The 22,479-nt window shown below is 41.7% G+C and overlaps 1 protein-coding gene across 5 annotated transcripts in view; it reads left to right on the forward strand.

The window, feature by feature from the left end:
* Window positions 1-256: 256 nt before the first annotated feature.
* SBF2 (SET binding factor 2) overlaps window positions 257-22,479 on the forward strand; it is a 341,532-nt gene continuing 319,309 nt past the window's right edge. For all 5 annotated transcript variants that reach the window (XM_070425317.1, XM_070425313.1, XM_070425315.1 and 2 more), the window contains exon 1: window positions 257-444. In XM_070425317.1, coding sequence (XP_070281418.1) covers window positions 390-444 — 55 coding nt within the window. In that variant the 5' untranslated portion in view covers window positions 257-389. The remainder of the gene's footprint in view (window positions 445-22,479) is intronic.

Raw genomic sequence — 22,479 nt, forward strand, 5'->3', positions numbered from 1 at the left:
ACCCCGCTCTAGGGAAAATCGAGGAGGGGGAGGCGGGGGCGAGCCGCCCAGGGGCGGCCAGTTCTGCAAAGCGAACCGCCTCGCGCTGCGGCGGTGGCCGCACGTGGCGCGCGTACCTGGGGCTGACCGCTCGCCACGCCCGGGGAGCGGCCGCCCGCGGAGGGTGGGGGTGGGCTCCGGCCGGGCCCGGGCCGGCGGGTGGGGGAGGGGGCGGCGCGGCGCGGGCGCGGCGCAGGCGCAGAGCGGGCCTCGGGTGTCAAACATGGCTGAAGTGTCGCCGCTGCCGCCGCTGCCGCCGCAGGGAAAATGCTGAGCCCTCCCGGGCCCGGTGGGCGGCGGCGGCGAGGGCGGCGACGGGCACCCGCTTCTCGGGCGCGGCGGCGGCGGCCATGGCGCGGCTGGCCGATTACTTCATCGTCGTCGGCTACGACCACGAGAAGCCAGGTGAGGCTGGGGGTGGGCGGCGCCCCCGCCCCCCGGCTGCGGGCCAGTGGGCGGCGCGGGGCCGGGCGGCGCGGCGCGGCGGGGAGGGAGGCGGGAAGGGCCCGGCGGGCCGCCTCGGCGCGGGGGGGTCGGCGTCTGGCCTTCCCGGCCCCGCGGAGCCTCGCGGTGGGCGTGTGCGACCGGCACGAGGGCGGGGGAGGGGAGGAGGCCGCGTCCCTCCGGCCCCGGGGCGGGGCGGGGCGGGGGCGAGCCAGCCCCACGCCGCGATCCTCGCTCGGCGGGGGCCGAGGACCCAGGGCAGCTCCCGGGCGCGGGCGGGATGGGGCCCGGACCGCAGGGCTGGGAAGGCGGGCGCCCACTGCCCCGAGTGCCTCCGGGACCCGCTCCTGCCCTGCGTCCTGAGTGAGTAACCGGTGACGCGGGGGGCCGTCCTCGCCGAGAGGAAGTGCCGAGAGTCCCGTGCTCCTCGCCCCTGGCTCCCGGGGAGCGCGCGGGTCCCCGCCCCGTGCACTCGCGGGCCTCCCGGGGAAGGGAGAGGAGGGATCCTTGCGCTTGCAGACACTTCGAGGAATCGCGCCCCGCTGCTTCAGGACACGTGTGACCCGTCATTTGAGAGTGATTCTGAGCCCTGTCTTTTTAGTAGATCGCTTGAAGGTGATCCTAGGAGTCTTTTCACTCGTCTCAAAGTTTTATTCATGAGGAACAGTTTGGCAGACGTATTGCATTTTAACGTAATTGATGAAGTTCTGCTGCTTAGGAGTCAGGGTACATGCACCTGTATGTTGTGTTGGAATCCCTCTGCACTCCTGCATCGCTAAGCATCATGGAATAATACCTTGATCTGGGGAAACACATCTCTTTCCGGGTAAATCTGGTTGCACATTTGCAAGGAATGTTATTTAGATGTCAACTAGACAGTCCCTTTATTTTCCAGAGGAAATGTTGAGACTATTTTTTGCTGATGGTTACAGTTATTTGTCAAAATACCATTGTTCTGCCCACTCTTAGTCCACTGTTCCTTTCACAATTCCTCTCCTAATAACCTTCTTTAGTGGGAACCCTTTATATTCTTTAATCTTTCACCTGCTCATGACTTGATTGAGGTCAACTGTTCAGAAAAGGGGTTGGGGTATGTTTAAAGTGTCTTCTGGATCCAAAATTGTATGTATTATTTCCTAGTAATTTTGCATAGTCTGGTGTCTCTTTCTTAGGAAGATCAACATTATGGAGAATCACAGTTGGTTTTTTAACATAATTTCATTTTTAGCGACATTGTTCTTTTCTCACTTAAAAAAAAAATTGGGAACGATCACAAACTTGCAGAAAACTTGCAAGTATGGTGCAAAGAATTTTCTCCCTGGAGCTGCTGACCTTGTTGATGTCCTATCACCCCAGAATGCTTAAGTGTGTATTTTCTACAAACAAGCATATTCTTCTACAAAGTCACAATACACTCGTCATCAAAATCAGGAAATTGATACCAATAGAGTACTCCACCCAGTTCTCCAAGTGGTTTAAGTTTTGTTTGCTGACTGTGCCATTATTGGCAGAAGGGTCCAATTTGATTATGTGTGGCATTTATTTGTTACTAGAGGCCCGGTGCACAAAAATTTGTGCACTCGGGGGTGGGGGGGTCCCTCAGCCAGGCCTGTGCCCTCTTGCAGTCTGGGACCCCTCAGGGGATGACCACCTGCTGGCTTAGGCCTGCTCCCCGGGGGATTGGGCCTAAGATGGCAATCAGACATCCCTCTGGCAGCCTGGCAGCCCTCAGGGGATGTCCACTTGCCAGCGGGGAGCGGACCTAAGCTGCAGTCGGACATCCTTAGCGCTGCTGAGGAGACAGGAGAGACTCCCACCACCACCGCTGTACTGACAGCCATCAGCCTGGCTTGTGGCTGAGCAGAGCTCCCCCCTGTGGGAGTGCACTGACCACCAGGGGGCAGCTCCTGCATTGAGCGTCTGCCCCCTGGTGGTCAGTGTGTGTCATAGTGACCAGTCATTCCCAGTCTTTCTGCTGTTAGGGTCAGATTGCATATTACCCTTTTACTATATAGGATAGAGGCCTGGTGCACAGGTGGGGGCTGGCTGGTTTGCCCTGAATGGTGTCCCGGATCAGGGTGGGGGTCCTGCTTGGGTGCCTGGCCAGCCTGGATGAGGGGCTGATGGCTGTTTTCAGGCTGGCCACATCGCCTTTAGGGTGGGGGTCCCCACGGGGGTGCCTGGCCAGTCTGGGTGAGGGGCTGAGGGCCGTTTTCAGGCTGGTGGGCGACTGAAGCTCCCAGCCTCTCCTTTTTTTCTTTTTTCTTTTATTCTGAGATTTATTTACCTTCTGTAATTGAAACATTGTTGCCGTCACTGGTGCTCCCAGCTCTGAGGCCATGGCTGGCTGAAAGCAGGTATCTAGGGTTTGTTTAGCTTCTATAATTGAAACATTGTTGCTAATTGAAACATTGTTGCTTTCGGGCTCAGAGCCGGGTGCGGCAGGCGGGGAACTTTGGCTTCCTCCATCACTGGAGCAAGCAAGCCTCATGTTCGCTTCAGCTGTGTGGCTGCCGGCCGCTATCTTTGTTGGCAGTTAATTTGCATATCACCCTGATTAGCCAATGGGAAGCATAGTGGAGGTACGGTTAATTACCCTTTTTGTCTTGAAATTTACGAAGTTTACAGGGCAGTTATTTTGTAGTTATCTGTAGAACAGATAATCCCTCAGTTTGGGATTATCTGTTCTGTTATGATTAGACACATCCAGGTTATGTACGTGGGCAGGAATATCATAGAAGGGATGCACATCGCATCCTGTTAGTTGGTGTGCAATTTCACTTTGATTACTTGATATAAAGCAATGCCTGCGAGGGTTCTCCACTATAAAGTTAATATGTAGGAAAGAGTTTTTGTGAGGATTACTTGGAAACTATGTAAATGTCTTGTTCCTCATCAAACTTTTAAGGTATTTCATTATATCTGTATGGCTGGTGGTTTTTTGTGTTTTTAGTGGATAATATTCTGTTACTATTTATTTGGTTGTTCAAATTGTTTCCCATGTAGCCAGTGAGAGCCCATTCAAGCTGGCTACTGTGTTGTTAGGACATGCCCCATCATTCTTTGAGAGTGTCTTTACTTTTTGGCACAGGAGTATGTTCTGGGCTTATCTTGTATTGACCTTGCCTTAGTCCTGGAATCAGCCATTTATTTCTCTAGGAAACCCTGGATCCTTTTAGTAGAGAATGACATTTAGAAGCTAAGATCTCAGTGGCAGTTTGGTTTTTGTTGTTGGGTTGTTACTGTTGGGTTGTTACTCTGTCCCAGTAGTCGGAGCTGGGAAATATATGTATGTATACACACTCACATGCACATTCACACCTATATATTTTGCTTATGTATTGAAAGCAATGAGTTCACACCAATACCTCCAATTTCAATTCAACATTCCAGGACCCATTCTACTTTTATTCTTTTTCATATTGGTAACATTCTTCTCTGTCAGTGAAAAATCCAGCTTCTGTTATCCTTAATATATTATTTGTTTAATATTTCTGTGTATTTAACTTGTTTCCAATTTTGTGCTCTTATAATACTACTGTATTATACTACTCTCATGCTGAGAACATTATATTCTCATGCTGAGAATATAGCTTGAAAACCACTTATTTTTATAACAGTTTAATTTTATTTTTTTAATCCTCACCTGAGGACATGCTTAGAGAGAGGAAGGGAAAGAGAGAGATTGAGAGAGAGAGAAAACATTGATGTGAGAGAGAAACATCGATCAGTATGTGCCCTGACTGGGAATCAAACCGACAAGTTTTTGGTACATAGGATGACAATTTTGATGATTTGAAATCAGGACTTCATTTTCCTGATTTTGCATTTGTTCAGGAGCACAATAATTAAAAAATATCATTTGTTTCTAATAGGTTAAGTTATTTATCCAGCTATCTTTTTTTTTTCTTTTTTTCCCTTTCTTTTACTGAGATTTGTCCAAGAAAAATTGATAATGACCACATGGGTTAAGTCCTGATAAGACTTTACTTTTTCCTTTTTTGTTTACTTTTGCAGCCCATTAATATATTTAGAATTTCATCCATTTATCTAGATGGTATTTAACTTAGTCAAATATAATCATCTGAGGTTCTTATATTTTCATATCAACCTGCTTATGTATAGTATAGAAAGCATTTGAAATATTTCTTAGATATTTCATTAGTTTCATATAAGCTATCTCAGTGAGATAAACGAAAAGGTAAATTTATGCACAATACCTGAAATACCATAGTTTGAGATATTTTTAAAATTAATTAGTTATTATTGAACTATTGTAATTTACAGTCATCCTGGGTTTTCTCCCTCTCCCCCATTTTGTATTGAAGTAGTTGGGATTTCTTGGTTGCTATTTGTTGCCAACTGTCAAGAACCATTTGGGATTCATTGCTTTGACAAGTATTTATTGCTTTCCAGGCATTGTGCTGATGCTAGAACAAAAATAAATGAGTAAAGAGTAAGACTCTGTTCCTAAGTCATTAATGGAGACAGCCTTGAAATAACTAATGATAAATGAAGAAGATGGATCCACTTTGCTGAGGGAAAAAGAAGACTTATGGGAGGTGTTTAAACCAAGTTATGTAGGATGAGTACACATTGCCCTGTGGAAAGGAGGGCAGAGGAGATTACAGGAGGAGAGAAAAACATGTAAATGTGTGAATGCCTTATTCCAGGGATGGAAAGAAGTATAGTGTAGATGAAAATTTAGGTACGCTAGGATATTGGAGTGGGTTGGGATAAGATTGGGAAAAGTTCTGTATATTAGACTATCAAAGTTAGCCTTGCCTCTGTAGGCAGTGAGGCCTGTTGAGAAGTAGGGGTTCTTGAAAAGCAGGACACAACATGGAAATGTGGTTCAGATGGTGATGCACTGGAGTGAGAAAGACAAATGTGAGAAAACGCAGGAGCTTTTACAGTGGAAATGGAAAGGGAGGTATGGATTCTAGAACTGGAAAACTAAAATTATCAAATTTAGCAATGAGTGGAGGTGAGCTGTAAAAAAGAAGGAATAATTGAGGGTAACAAAAGTTCTAGCCTGGGTAATTGGGTGGGAGAGGATGCTGTGAATGCATATAGGGAATTTAAGAGAAGAAATGAATTTGGATGAAGGAAGGCTGCTGAGCTTAGCTTTGGCTATGTTGAATTAAAGGTACCTGCCTATAATCAAGATAGAGAGGTGTTTAGGTATATGGGTGGAGGTGAGGCGAGAAGTCAAGATTAGAGATTTAAGTTGCAATTACTTATAGTCAGCTGATTTTCAGATATAAAGGAACAAATGAGATTGTTCAGGAAATGTGTATAAAATGAAAAGAAGAGTGCCCTAAGAATTGAACCCAGAGAAAATTCAATATTTAAGAGGTAGCTAGAGCAATAGCTGTCAGGAAACTGAATAGGAGTGGTCAGTGGAAATGCAAGAGAATCGAGGTAGTGTGGTATCATGGAAACACTAGGTGTAGAGAATTTTGAAGAAGAGGAAATGATGAGTAAGTATCAAAAGCTCTGAAGATGTATAATGATGACTAAAAATAATATCTTAGTCCATTTGGACTGCTATAACAAATTACCATAGACTGAGTGGCTTAAACAATATTTATTTCTCATAGTTCTGGAATCTGGGAAGTCCCAGATCAAGGCACAGGCAGATTCAGTGCCTCGTGAGGGCCTGCTTCCTGACTCATAGATGGCCCTCTTTTTACCATGTTGTCACATGGTGGAAGGGTGAAGAAAGCTCTCTAGGGTCTCTGTTATAAGAGCACTGATCCCATTCATGAGGGCTCTGTCATCATGACCTAGTCACTTCCAAATACCATCATTATGGCCCCACCTCCAGATACTATCTGAATGGAGACTTCAAAAGATGGGACAGGTAGGGGCTGGACGCAAAGATTTGAGAGTCATTAGAGTAGACGGAGCTATGAAACTGTGTGAGTACCCTCAGAAAGTAGGTTTAGAGACAGGAATAGAGGACCAAGGACTGAGCTTTGGGGAACACTATTGCTGAGACGATGAAAAAGAAAACCATAGAAAAAGGCACTGGGAGAGACATTTAATTTCGCCAATGGCTATTCTCCTCAATGGGGATCGAACCTCTGATTTTTTGGCTACATATTTGACCATGCAGAAGAGAGACTGTTTTCAGGTTACTAACAGATATTAAACATGTGAATAAGTTCTGGCCAGTTGGATGTAAGCAGAAATGATGAGCACAGTATCCCAAAAATATTACTAAGGATGAGAGTATGCTTCCTAGCTTTTCTCCCTCCTGAGACTAGCATGCTGATATAAAGACTGGAGCTCCAACAGCCAATTTTGACCATATAGCTAAGGACCCTAGAGAGAATCTGGGTCCCTAATGACTTATAGAGGGATTGTCATAATTGCCTTCCTGATTATTATTATTTTTTACATGAAAAGATAACTTTATATGTTTATATGAAAGACATAACCACTATAAATTAGAATTTTCTGTTTCAGAAATCCAGTCAGAAAAAGTGAGAGAATATTTCTCAGTGTCAGGTGTGGCAGATAGAGATCAGTGAATGATAGAGTTAATGAAGATTTTTGCATTTCATAAAATTTTAGAATTGAAAGTTAATTATAGGGATCATCTAATTTAATCCATTTTATGGATAAGGAACCAATACATCTCTTTATCTCCTTACCCCCCATTGTTACTTGTGAGTGGTTACACAGCTGTTGATTGGCAAATCCTGGACGAGAAATTTCTTCATGTCTGTATTTCAGTACAGCATGCTGTCTTTTCAGAATTTATATCAAGGATAATTTTACTTCAGAATTGTTTCAGTGGAATGTTGTATTATTAAATCAAGTTGCAAAACTTTAAGCAGGATGCCCTAACTGGTTTGGCGTCAGCCTGCGGACTCAAGGGACCCAGGTTCGATTCCGGTCAAGGGCATGTACCTTTGTACCTTTGTTGTGGGCACCATCCCCAGTAGGGAGTGTGCAGGAGGCAGCTCATCGATGTTTCTCTCTCATCGATGTTTCTAATTCTCTATCTCTCTCCCTTCCTCTCTGTAAAAAATCAGTAAAATATATTTTTAAAAAAACCAAAAAACTTTAAGCAGGAAAAAGGATAGGAAGTGGAGGCACCAGATTAAGACCATTTGTTTGAATCATCTGATATTGAGAGGTAAGAATATCTGGTTGGAGCCCTGACTGGTGTGGCTCGATTGGACATTGTCCCGTGCACTGAAAGGTTGCTAGTTGGATTTCTGGGCAGGACACATGCCTGAGTTGTGGGCTCGATTCCAGTAAGGGCATGAAGGAGGCTGCAGATCAATGTTTCACTCTCTCACATCAATGTCTCTCTCTTTCTAAAAATCAGTTTAAAAAATCTTTAAAAATAAAGTATCTGATTGGGAAACTTTGAATGCTTTCTCTTTAGTATAAAAAGACTTTAGCCCTAACCGGTTTGGCTCAGTGGCTAGAGCGTGGGCCTGTGGACTGAAGGGTCCCAGGTTCAATTCTGGTCAAGGGCACATGCCCCACTTGCGGGCTTTATCCCCAGTAGGGGGCGTGCAGAAGGCAGCTGATCAGTGATTCTCTGTCATCACTGATGTATCTCTCTCTCCCTTTCTCTCTGAAATCAATAAAAATATATTTTTAAAAAAATACTTTAATTTTTTATATCGCAGAGTTATCTGGCCGATTAGTGCTTAATAAGACATGTTTCGATTAAATTGCAGAAATAGTGAGGTCTAAAGAGAGTTTACTCCTTTTCTGCCTGTGGTCTCATACAGGGGTATGGTCCTATCTCATTTCTGGTCTGCCATCATATGATGGAGGTTATCTTTCCTTTCAACATGTCTCCTTAAGTCTAGGCCTTAGATAGGGGCCAAACAGACGTCCATACCTGTCAGATCTATCAGTGGTTGGTAATTAGACAGATATGAGCAGAGCAAGGACCATTGGCCAGGTACAAAAGGTTACCAGGGCAAAGTGCTCCAGGTGCCTAGCAAAGGCCCAAACTTGGAAAACAAGGACTTCCCTCCCTCCCCACAGGGTAACTTTACCTGGGACACCTTCTCCTATTACGTGGCATAAAAAAGAATGAAATCTTACCATTTGCAACAACATTGCTGGTCATGCCGCTTAGACCCCCTGATCTTTCCTCCCTAGAGATAACTTCTAGCTCCAGGCCCAGAAAAGCAGCAAAACCAGACAAGCAACCCCATGGCTGACCTCAGGACCAGCTGCATTGACTAATGACCCCAGCCCTGGAGCCAAGTAATCAGTGGAGACCACTGAAAGGACCTACCTGAAAAGCTGATGAATATTCTATTGAGATCCTACCCTGGGATCTCCTCTGAGATCTCCACCCTTAAAAGCTTTTAGGACAGAGAATCCAGGAGGACTCAGGAGGACCCAGTGTGCTCTCCCTCCCGGGAGCACACTTTTGCCTTTCCCCTCCCTTTCTTCTTCCCCCACAGGCGTGTTTCCATTACCTTCCTTTCTCCTAAGCTCCAAGGGCCCTTCTTTTGCCTCTGTAACTTGTTTCCTGAGCCCATTTCTTCTACCACTCACTTCTTCCACCTCTGTGATTTCTATATAAACTTACTCTTATAGTTTGAGTCTTGGCTCTGAATTCCTTCTTAGCCAGAACTCAAATACTGAGGTTGCTGATCCCAGGTCTTGTCTGACCCCACCTGTCTACACCTGGTGCCATTCTCACCACCACCAACATTCTAACTAAGGTCCACTTTACTGGTTCTAATTTACTGTCCAAGGATCTACCTTTTCTGGATGATTATACCAGAACTGTGCTTCAGGAGATATTCCATTCCTTAGGTACAGGCCTTAAATTACAGTACCAACTGGTCTGCTATATTAGAATTCACACAAGAAAAGGAGATACACATAGGGAAGTGTGGGAAGAGGGCGTCTTTGTATTTGTAACTGTTTTCCAGCCATTTTCCCAACATTGACAAAACTTTGTTGCCCAGAAACATGGTCATAGCATTCATGTACAAATCAAAGCACAGCTAAAAAAGCATCATGTTTTTGTAACTTTTAAAAGAAAAATAAGTTTTGTAGAACTATGTGTTCATATATATTTAATTAATGCTTTGTAATCTTTCCTGTTTGATTTTAATCTGAACAAATAATGATACCATTTTTATTACTCAGCAGGCATGAATGTTAGTTGAAGCAGTTTTAAAAAGCAAAATAGTTGAAGCCTCAAAACATCTAAATCCTGGACTGATTTAGTTTGTACAGTTAAATTGAAGGAGTGATTTCTGAAGGCTGTCTGTCCTGTTGTTTTCTTTTTACTCTCTTGAATAATGGTTCTGTTTTTTTCCTACTAATGGTCAAATAATAATTAGTCACCAAAGCATCTAATTTAAAAGCCAAAACAAAACAGCATAACTGGTCTTTTCTCCTGTGAACATCCTATATAATAAAGAGCTAATATGCAAATGGTTGTCACACCCTCACGCCTTAACTGCGCAGACACTCAATACTGGGGAGAGAGGAATGGGGACCAGCCAGGCACAAATGAGCTCGTGAGAGAGGAATGGGGACCAGCCAGGCTGCAGCCTGGGAGAGGGACAAGCCGCCCACCCTGTGGTCCCGGGCGCCAGTGCCTGTAGCTGTGGCCCAGGCAAAGCTGCCTACCCATGGTCCCCTGTGGCAGAGGGTGGGAAAGCCAGGTCCTGGGTGCCTGCGACCAGCCGGAGGAGGGAATCTTGGGTCCTGGGTGCGGGGCGAGGCAGAGTCAGGGGTGATCAGGCCAGCAGGGGAGCAGTTAGGGGCGATCAGGCCGGTAGGGGAGCAGTTAGGGGTGATCAGGCAGGCAGGCAGAGGTAATTAGGGGCGATCAGGCAGGCAGGCAGGTGAGCAGTTAGGAGCCAGCGGTCCCGGATTGCAAGAGGCAGTAAGAACATCCCCCGAGGGGTCCTGGATTGGAGAGGGTGCAGGCTGGGCTGAGGGTATCTCCCCTCCCCCATACATGAATTTCGTGCACCGGGCCTGTAGTATTATATAGAGGCTCAGTGGGGATTGTTTATTTTTAATGGATAATTTTAAAGAAATGCTATGGTGAAATCAGCATACTGTCACAAGTTATTTGTACTTATATGTCATGAGGTTTGAGGCTATCAAAGAAATTGTTGAAAGACTTAAGGAAATTTGTGAGTAGCTGATAATTGGCAAATGAGTAAGTCTCAATTATAGTGAAATACTTGCCATTCTCCTAAGGAATCAAGGTTGTTCTCCTTGACTTTGCAATTGCTACTCCTTTGTTGTTATCTGTCCTTTTTATTTATAGCCATCTTAGTGGGTATGAAGTTGTGTACTGCTGAGATTTTAACAGAACTTTTCAGAGGTTTTTGTGTGCATCCATATGCATCTATATGTATCATTTCTATTTTACTTCTTACAGAACAAGTTTACAGTTTTGTTTGTTTATGCAGTCTATGTTTTTAAAACTTAACTATCATATTGATAACTTTTCATATTCTAAATATATATATCTATAACTAATTTTTATTAGCCACAGTGTTTTTTTATTTAATATATTTTTATTGATTTCAGAGAGGTAGGGAGAGGGAGAGAGAGATAGAAACATCAATGATGACAGAGAATCATTGATTGGCTGCCTCCTGCATGTCCTTGACTTTGCAATTGCTACTCCTTTGTTGTTATCTGTCCTTTTTATTTATAGCCATCTTAGTGGGTATGAATGGGGATTGAACCTGCAACCCGGGCATGTGCCCTTGACTGGAATAGAATCCTGTACCCTTCAGTCCGTAGGCCAACACTCTATCCACTGAGCCAAACCAGCTAGGAGAGCTACAAAGGGTCTTAACATAATTTAATATACATATAATTGTACCAATTAATCTCTTATGATTAGACATTTTTATTACTTCTACATTTTTGCTGTTATAACTAGTGTAGTGATGAATCCTCCTAGCTAAATCTTTGCATTCATCTTTAATTTCTTGGAACAAGTAGATAAAGAGAGGCAGTAAAGTTTAACCCTTTGCACTCCGAACCATTCTGGACATTGGCTACCAGCTACTCGACGCTACTTTGCTACTTTGCGGCGGAAACGTGCATTTATAGACCCTCGTATTATTTAGTATAATTTTGGAACCAAGTAACGTATTATAATGATATTGGACTTATATGAATTGGGTGACATCGAGGAATGTATATTTGCAAAAAAAACTATTTTATTGTTTATAATTTTGTACAGTATGATAAGTTTTGTAACACTCCCCAATATGCGTTGCAGGCTGATTAGTGCATGTTTGACAGTAATAAGTGGTTTGACGCCTGCCACCAGGTGTTTTCCTGTTAGAACACACAATGCAGTCCCATTTTCTTTGTCCCACATCGGGAATATGTAGTTTATTGTTTAATCCGACACAAAACCCGCTGACATTTCTTGTATATATCTTAGTAATTTTACGATATTTTGATTTAATTTCTTGTGCCATTTCAAGATAAAACTTCAGGGAAACATGCATGTCTCAAAAAGTTGCGTTGAAATAACTCAATTCCCCATAATCACTAATAAACTGCAATGTCCCCTGAGAGGGGACATCCGAGTGATATGCTAGAATTCCGATGTCCCCTGAGAGGGGACAGCGGAGTGCAAAGGGTTAATATATAAAAGTATGGGATGGAGCCAGGTGATCTGGGTTTGACTCATGGCCTTAGACAAGTTATTTAATTTTAGTAGTTCTGGCTTTAGACAAATTGTTTAATTTTTAGTAGTCTGGCCTTAGACAAGTTATTTAATTTTCTGTGTCTATAAAATGGGATAATAATAAATAGTAGTAGCTACCTCATAGAGGTAGATTTTAAAGATTAAATGAGTTTATTTCTGTAAATTATTTAAACAGTGTCTGGCACATAATAATAGTGTAAGTTTTAATTCCTAGAAGTAGAATTGCTGGGTCAACAGATATGTATATTTAAGTGAACATATGTTAATTTTCTGCCCAACTTCCCTTGCTTTGGGAAGCATATCTACTTTAATTTTATTTTCCAATTACAGTTTACATTCAATACTATTGTACATTTGTTTCAGGTGTATAGCATAGTGGTTAGACAATCATATACTTTACAAAATGGTACCCCTGATATTTCCACCTGGCACCGTACATAATTACTATAATATTATTGACTGTATTCCCTATGCTATACTTTATATCCTGTGACTGTTTTGTAATTACCAATTTGTATTTCTTAATCCCTTCACGTTTTTCACCCAGCCACCTTCCCCCCTCCCCCCAATCCTTCCTCCCTTCTGGTAACCATCAGTCTGTTCTCTGTATCAATGAGTCTGTTTCTATTTTGTTTGTTTTTTTATTTTACTCTTTAGATTACACATATAAGTGAAATCATGTGGTATTTGTTTTTCTCTGACTTATTTCACTTAACATAATATCCTATAGATCAGCAGTTCTCAACCTGTGGGTCGAGATCCCTTTGGGGGGTCGAACGACCCTTTCACAGGGGTCACCTAAGACCATCGGAAAACACATATATAATTACATATGGTTTTTGTGATTAATCACTATGCTTTAATTATGTTCAATTTGTAACAATGAAAATACATCCTGCATATTAGATATTTACATTACAATTCATAACAGTAGCAAAATTACAGTTATGAAGTAGCAATGAAAATAATTTTATGGTTGGGGGTCACCACAACATGAGGAACTGTATTAAAGGGTCATGGCATTAGGAAGGTTGAGAACCACTGCTATAGATCCATCCATGTTGTCAAAAATGGTAAGATTTCATTCTTGTTTATGGCTGAGTAATAGGGGAAGCATGAATTCTATTCACTGTGGTCCCATGGAAAGTGTCACTTTTAGTTACTCTCACCCCTTACTTTAAGCTGGGCCATTTAGAGCTATTTTAGGTCTTTTCTTTTGGAAGGTATAAGAAAGTCTTTCTTTTCCTACAGGATGATTCAGATAGGACCCTGTGACAAAGTTGAGGCTGCCAATGTGTATTTTCCTTACTGTGTTTGTGAATATGTCTGAATATTGAATACTGAATACTACATTGTTGGCTATTTCTAATATTTTCTAGTGTGTGTGTGTGTGTGTGTGTGTGTGTTTATTTTCTTCTTTTTTTTAAGGCATTTGATAGATCAGTAACCACCAGGTGTCAGGGTCTGTTTCTAGTGAAGAGACCACATGTGAAGCATGGCTGTACAAGGTGAGGTCATAATACCTTTAAGCAAGGCAGATCCACTCTTACCAGCCAATGAAAGGGGGGTTGCTTCTGTTGGCAAGGGAGACTTAATAAAAATTATAGGATAATGATTCCTAGAGTCATCCAAATACTTCAGTGTCACCATTCCAATTTTTGGACTCATATTTTCCCAATCACTGTCCCAGCTTATACTTAAGAGATCTGATTAAGCTGTGGCTTCAACCCATATTGTAGTTCAACAACTTGTTGGCTTGGACTCTGCACCTGATTTTGTCTCTGACAGCCCTGGCATTAAAAAATGTAAGAAGGCCCTGGCCTGTGTGGCTCAGTTGGTTGGGCTTTGTCTTGTGCACAGAAAGGCTGCCAGTTGGATTCCCAGGGCACACACCCAGGTTGTGGGCTTGATCCTCAGTAGGGGGCATGTAGAAGGCAGCCCATCACATCAGTGTTTCTCTCTCTCTCCCTCTCCTTTCCTCTCTCTCTAAAATAAATTTTTAAAAAATCTTTAAAAAATATGTTACAGATTCTTTTAAGCCAATCATAAACTCTCTAATTCTCTATCCATAACTTCAAATTTTAAAACTGAAACAAGACTTTAAAACTCTATCCCTGCCATTTTCTTTAAACCAGAGTTTCTAAATCTCAGCACTATTGACATTTGGGTCCAGATAACTCTTTGCTATTATGGTGGGGAGGAAGCAGTTCTCTATTGCAGCATCCCTGGTCTCTACCCACTAGATATCAGTAGCATCCTCCTCCCCCAGTTATGACAACCAAAATGTCTCCACACTTTGCTAAATAGCTCTAGGAGGGCAGAATCACCCCAGGCTAAGATGCACTCCTTTAAATTCTGCAGCAGAGTTAAACATCATGTAATCCTCATATAATCTTTATATCACTTTGTCTCCTGCACATCACCACTCAGTCTGTTGTAGGCAGTTATACATGACCAGGTGACTTTTCCTCCCCTAGCATATCACTGGTCATGTGGTTTGGATCCTCCCTAGAGATAACATCTATGCCTCAGTTGTATTTCAGCTCCTGGCCCAGATAAGCAAAATAAACCGGCCACTGGCTGACATCAGGACCAACTGCATGGAATAATGACCCCTGTCCTGACTCGACCACTTAATCAGTGGAGACCACAACCCTGAAAGGATATACCTGGAAAACTACTGAATATTCTATTAAGATAGTTCCTTGGGACCTCCCCTAAAATCTCCACCCTTAAAATCCTTGGGAGGAGGACCCATTGCGCTTTCCCTCCTGGGAGCATGCCCCTGCCTTTCCTTTTCCTTCCCTTCCCTTCTCCCCCGACTCCTCCTCTCCCCCTCCTGGGTCCAGGCGCCTTACCATTAGCTTCCTCACTCCCAAGCTCCCAGGGCCTTCCTTTTACCTCCATAACTCATTTCTAAGCCCATTTCTTCTGGGAATTACTTCTTCTACCTCTGTGATTTAACAAATAAATGTTCTCTTACATTCTGGGTCTTGGCTCTGAATTCTTTTCTAGCCAGAACCCAAGTACTGAGGTTGCTGAACCCAGGTATGGTCTGACACCCCCCCCCCCCCCTTCCCCCCCAATCATGTCTGGCGCCATTCCTGCTGCTTACAAGTGCACCACAGCTTCAATAGGTATTTCATTCCAAGGGAAAACAAGTAACTTTCACCTCTAGGTGCCATGAACTGATTACCAATGACCCTTCCAATTCTTTGAGGAACTGTTACCTGTAACACTTTTAGTACCAATTGTAATGTTGGTCCAGGATCATAGTCCAGTCTAGGTAGTTTAAGCAAAAAGGATTTAATACAAGTATCAAATAGTCATAAAATCACTGGGAAAATGAAGAGGCAGGTTCTAGAATGACAGAGCTCCCAGAAACAACTCCTAGTCCACAGAACCACTCTGCTTTGGCCACGTCAGGAATGCTGTCACCGTCACTGCAGGAAGCTGGCAAACAAGGAAGCTTCCTAGAAATAGAAAACCACTCACTGAATTAGGAAGCTACCCCACAAACTGCTAGCTCAGAACCAACCATCCTCTTACTCTCATAATCCATGCCAGCAAAATTCAAGTCCCCCTCTATATCCACGTGGTTCAGTTCCAAATCAAAATGTATCTGAAGGGTGGAACCTAAATCATGCCCAGAAACAACGTAGCCTATAGGGAAAGAAGGTACTGGTCAGGAAGACTATTAAGTACTCTCGTTCTGAAAGTTACGTTTCTCATTGTCATTTTAAAAAGTGGTATTCTCCAGGAGACAAACTGAGTTTTAACCTATCAATAATGCAGTTTCCTGAGTCTGCATTACTGAAAACTAGGTAAATGCCATCTTGTAGGAACCTCTGTGTGTGATCATCTGGGTTTCCATAAAGAAGAATTCCCTGTATCAGTAATGAACGTGACCCTCTTATGATTTTGAACTGCAACATTCTCCCATGCCCACTACAACAGTTTTGTTTTGGGTCCTCATCCTTTCTTCCAGGGACTATTTATTGTAACAGCTTCCTACTGCTCTTCCTGACTTCACTGCTGCCCACTCCAGATCATGCTTCCAGAATTTGTATTGCATGTTACTTCCAATTAACTGATTTCTCACCATAATCAAGATAATGGTCAAATTTCTATTAATCTAAAACTCACCTAACTTTGATTCATGTCCTTATGAGCACTCTAGTTTCAACAACCTATTTAACAGCACCCCAAACAAGTCAGGTCCATTCAGACTCACCTGTCTGCTTTTGAATATGTTGTCCCTTCTGCCAGAAGTTCTCCCTCTTCAATCCCATCTCCTTTTCCCTCATTGGCAGGTTAACTTTTCCACACTTTACAAGATTAACTTCAAGTGTCATCTCCTTTTAGAAATGTTTCCTGACACCTTGTGTCCCAAGACTAAGTGTTCCTTTTCTGTACTTCCGTAATACCTTATTCTCATCTTTAAGGGGGCAAAGTCAAATGGTCATGTAATCTCCAGCAGGACTTAATAGCTAAAAAACATATGAGAAAAAAATGAATTTTTAGGCTCACTCAGTGCTAAAATTATTGCACTGAACAATCAGTACAAGAAAGCTGAGGGTAGAGTAGACCAAAGTTGAAGTGGAAAGCTATGGAATTCTAAATAGGAACGGGGGGCGGAGTGATGCTAAAAGGGGGATGAGAGATTGTCACTTTTGTTGTAAATATCCAAATTATTTTACAACTTCTTTTCTTTACACCTAGTCAAAATCTTCTCCAAGCATTTTCGCCAGTTGATGTCACCTGGAATTACAGAGAATATATCTATTCCTTCATTAACATGACTCCTCTTCAGCTGTTTGAAGACCATAACCATAATTCTTCCATCTTTCTCTCCTGTTTCTCTTCCTGTTACGTTTCCTCTAATGCAGTGGTTCTCAACCTTCTGGCCCTTTAAATACAGTTCCTCATGTTGTGACCCAACCATAAAATTATTTTCGTTGCTACTTCATAACTGTAATTTGCTACTGTTATGAATTGTAATGTAAATATCTGATATGCAGGATGGTCTTAGGCGACCCCTGTGAAAGGGTCGTTCGACCCCCAAAGGGGTCGCGATCCACAGGTTGAGAACCTTTACTCTAATGGAACTGAGTAATTTTCCCATCAGAATTTTCTCTGAACCTTATTACATAGTGTCCAACTAGAGTTAAACAACTTAAGGAATGTGGAAGAATAATTAGTTCAGAATAAGAACATCTAAAGGATTAAAAATGAGAAAGTTTAGATATAACAAAGAGAAAATTTATTTTAGGAGAAAGCAAATATTTAAATTTGTAAATAAATTAATGTCTAAATGAGTATTCTAAAATGTCACAACAAATAATACTGGAGCTCAAGATAGGTAGAAAGAATACTAATTTATCTTTCATAGTAACTAACCAGCAGACACTATACATGTGATAATTCAACAAAAGTTTAATAATATTTAAAGTAACAAAGTATCCTCTAGACTAACAATATTAACATACCAAACAAATAGGAGGTAGAGAGAAAAGTTAGTTATTGGGTTTACTAAATTCCCCATCTTTCACATTGGAGAACAATAGATGCTGTCTATAAAGTTGTTCAATATAGCCCTAGCTGGTTTGGCTCAGTGGATAGAGTGTCAGCCTGTGGGGTTCTGGGTTTGATTCCCATCATGGGCACTTGCCGGTTTGCAGGCTTGGTCCCCAGTTGGGGGTGGGAGGGAGTGCAGGAGGCAACCTATCAATGATTCTCATCATTGATGTTTCTATTTCTCTCTTCCTCTCACTTCCTCTCTGAAATAAATAAAAATATATTTAAAAAATCAAGTTGTTCAATATATTCATTACTCTATAATGTGTCCACCAACAAAACAAAAATAAACAAATTGAAAAGAGGTCTTACTTTAAGAAGCAGGAATGAGTGGGCAAGGTTAGGGAGACCTTTTAATTTATAGTCTTCTGTTTATTTACTGTTTTGTTTTAAAAATAAAGCAAAAATAACCAGCTAAAAATAAAAGTTACTATTTCATATAACATGAGGCGGGGAGGGGAATAAGTAGTAAAATCTGTGATTACATGCTCAAGAAAATAAAAAGAAATTGAAATGATCACTGAATGGATTAAAAAACTGGTACATCTACACAATGGAATACTACACTGCGGTAAAAAAGAAGGAGTTCTTTTTTTTAAAAAATATTTTATTGATTTTTTTATAGAGAAGAAGGGAGAGGGACAGAGAGTTAGAAACATCGATGAGAGAGATCGATCAGCTGCCTCCTGCACGCCCCCCACTGGGGATGTGCCCGCAACCAAGGTACATGCCCTTGACCGGAATCGAACCCGGGACCCTTCAGTCCGCAGGCTGACACTCTATCCACTGAGCCAAACCGGTTCGGCAAAAAGGAGTTCTTACCATTTGCAACAGCATGGATGGAACTGGAGAGCATTATGCTAAGTGAAATAAGCCAGTCAGAGAAAGATAAATATCACATGATCTCACTCATTTATGGAATATAATGAGCAACATAAACTGATGAACAAAAACAGATCCAGAGACAGAGAAGCATCGATCAGACCCTCAAATCTCAGAGGGAAGGTAGGGGAGGGTGGGGGTAAGGGAGAGAGGTCAACCAATGGACTTATATGCAAGCATATAGGCCTAACCAATGGACACAGACAACAGGGGGGTGAGGGCATGAGTGGGGGGTATAGGGGGTAATGGGATAAGGACACATATGTAATAACTTAATCAAAATAAATAAATAAAAATCATTAAAACCTGTGTGTGTGTGGGGGAAATGATCACTGAAAACTTTAGTTTCTTCTATTTATTATTCTGAAAGTATCACTACTGTAAAATCATAAAATGCTTACTGCTACAAGTCATAGACAGTAATGCCTCTATCAGAGGCCAAAATGTGCTGCTGCTTCCTGATCATATTTATGAGGGGGGAAAACTCTGAGCCCTACAGAGATGTCACTGTACTTTATAATAATCTCTTAAGAGGAAGGATAACTTCCAGACATTCTAGACTTCTCCTTGTTCATTAATATCACATATATCACAAATCTGTTACCAAGCCCCACTGTTTCTACTCCTAAATTCTCTCTTGGATTCATTCCTTCCTCTTTACCACCACTCCCTATGCCTTCATAATTTTTTGCCTTAATTGGTATCCATATCTCCCATTGCTCCCCACTCTGTACACTAATATCAGAATGATCATTCTAGCATGCAGATTTGATTTATGTCACACCCACACTTAAAACATGTCAGTGGCTACCCACTATGATTTAAAGTACAAAGTCCTTGTGCATGTCATTTAAGGCATTTAATGATCTGGCTCCAGCCCAGTCTCTCTGGCTTCATATTTTCACACATTCTCATCTATATCCTACAACTCTGGCCACACCAATACTCTCTGTAATTCTCCCACAGAGTTATTCATTCTTAGCCCCACATATTTACTATGTGCTTCACTCTTCTTCCTATTAAGCCCCTTATTTCTTAGATACAACAAAGAAATTGCATCCTCCCCAAAATCTTCTTGTGTCTCATCGCTTACCTACCTCTATGCTCTTCATAGTATCTTGTTTGTCCCTCTATCATGCTTCCTTTTATTTATATTACTATTTTCTGTTTACCTGATTGTTTTCCCCATTAAATTATTTAAGATCAGGGATTATGACTTTTCTCTTTGAATCAGGCAATTTTAAAAAGGCACTATTCAAAATGACAATTTCTTAAGTAATTAGCACATGATATATATAAAAGCTGGTATCTACAGTAGGGAACATAATCATGAAGGGAATTTCCCCACACAAAAAGGAATGAGAGAGAATTCTGTTTCTCGTATGACTGCATAACACCTACCAGATCAAATCTTCCGTAGATAACTATAACTATAAATTGTTAAACAACAAAACTACCTAAAGGCACTAAAAAGTGACCAAAAGAAGGCAAATTATTAAAGGGGAGTCAGTGCTTGGAAATTAGATTATTTCTCACAACTCTTGCCTGAGGGCAGGTCCAGTCAGCACCATGGGGGTACCTAAAACTCTAATATAAATCTTACAACCTTACTGTCTTGAGGAACCAGAGGATAGAGTTCAGGGAGACCACAGCTGCTGAAAAGTAAGAGGAATACCAGAAAAGAGAAACTCTCAGAGGTTAAGAGTTAGTACTTGGTGAGGGCCTGGGGGGGAGGGGGGGCAGGAGGGGGGTTAGTGGAGGAAAGGGGATATATGTAATACTTTCAACAAGTGTTACTAGAAAAAAAAAAAGTACTGACTAAGATATTACTAGTAAATTGTAGTATAATTTAGTTCGTCAATAGTGTAGGACAATTCATCGGTTAAGGTTCTTCAACAAAAAAAAAGGTAGCTGGTCTTTTATCCCCTTATCAGGTTGACTCTGGATGAAAAGCCTAGGAGAGCACTGTTTGAAAAACAAATCTACCTGTTTGTCACATTCTTTGGAGGAAATGGTTATAAATATTTGAAGTATAAATAAAGGAGAAAAAAAACAAATACATGGTAGCAAAAGTAGATAAGTTAATGTCACATCTGTGAAGATATATTATCTTGCAGACATTCCTTTTTCATAAACAAAAATAGAACGCTGAATACTATTAGACTTTCCTAGTTAAGCTGTATCAATATTTTAATGTTTACTTAGATTGACCTCATTATTTCCTCTCATTTTTCAGATTTATTGCTATCTTTAACCATTTCTAAGTGCTATAAACAATGACCAGGTTTGCTAAAAGCTTCTTTTCTGGGCCAAAAAAGAAAAGTTTGACTAATTCAAATTACAGAGGAAAACTCTGGCCCACTAAATTAAGAGAGCTATCTAAGATTACGCATAGCTAATGGGCAGAGCCATAAAACCAGTTCTCTTTTCCTCAATAACTGAGGCAACTGTGTCAAAAAAAATGAAAGAAACACAACTTCCTGGTCAGTAATGCCACAAGCCAAGTCCCTGTTCCTACCACCTAACTAATCACTGCCATTTACAGCAACTCGGGTAATTATTGCACTTTCCTTAAAGAATATGGATTTCCGGATCTACATGCAGATTCATTTGTTACTTCATAATGAGAGTTTACTGCAAGAATATTTGGGTAGTGTGGAAGCACAAGAAAAGTCTCCACAATGAGGCCTCATTGAGAGCTGGAACACTGGTCAGAAGAAAATAAAACTGGTACACCAATAGGAACGTGATTGATCACTGTCATAATTCAGTTTCCTGACTCTACCTCTTAGGTGGCTGTGGTTTCGTTTGCTCTCCACCATGAGTGCTCTGATACATGGTTTCTAATACATGTCCTGCAGCTTCTGCTTACTGTCTTCTTTGCCATCTCATATTCAAATTCCCTAAGAAAGCGGATCAGACTGAGTTAATTCATCATTTTGTAAGACAAAACTACTGGACAGTTCTTGGGTCATGTTATTATAAGCTACTGACCTACATATACATCACTGATGCCAATTTCTGGTCCAGTTAAGCATAGCAAAGTGGAGGGGGCTGATGGTACAAAGCATAACAACTGATGCAAATCATTGCAGCTGTTTTTTCCAGAAATGGTCTGTGGCTGTCGCTCATACTCAGAGCATTTCGTTTGTCCATATACATTTGGTTTATAAATCAAAACATCATTAGGAAAATTGATACTTCAAAAGCTGGCCCACCGTCTCCAGAGCATATATACTCTCTCACCATATCGTACCTCCAACACACACACTCCTGCACAGCAGTTCTCAAACAGTAACTTTACCTCACACCAACCCCCATCGTTTCTTCTCCTAAGTGTAGAAAATTTAATAGCCTCTCACCCTTCGATATTTTTTCTCTTATATGTATTTTATTGATTTCAGAGAGGGAGAGAGAGAAACATCAATGATGAGAGAGAATCATTGATGGGCTGCCTCCTGCACACCCCCTACTGGGGATTGAGGCCACAACCCGGGCATATGCCCTTGACTGGAATTGAACGCTGGACTCTTCAGTCCGCAGGCTGATGATGCTCTATCCACTGAACCAAACCAGCTAGGGCAATATTTTTTTTCTTAATTTGAGATTCTTCTTTGAACCTATTATTATTATTATATTATTCCATATTTATCCTAAAATGAAGTCTGACACATAATTTTACTAGATAAAACTGTTCAGATGAAAGATTGTAGAAGAGTAATTTCCCTAACTGGTGTACCCAAACATTTTCTAGCAGAAACACAGGTAATTTTATAGATCACCACTTATTAAGTATTTACCATGTCAGGCACTAAGGTAAGCACCTTACAGGAAATACC

Source organism: Myotis yumanensis, unplaced genomic scaffold, assembly GCF_028538775.1.
Source record: "Myotis yumanensis isolate MYYU_CA2020_CCGP unplaced genomic scaffold, mMyoYum1.0.hap1 SCAF_10, whole genome shotgun sequence".
NCBI lineage: Eukaryota > Metazoa > Chordata > Mammalia > Chiroptera > Vespertilionidae > Myotis > Myotis yumanensis.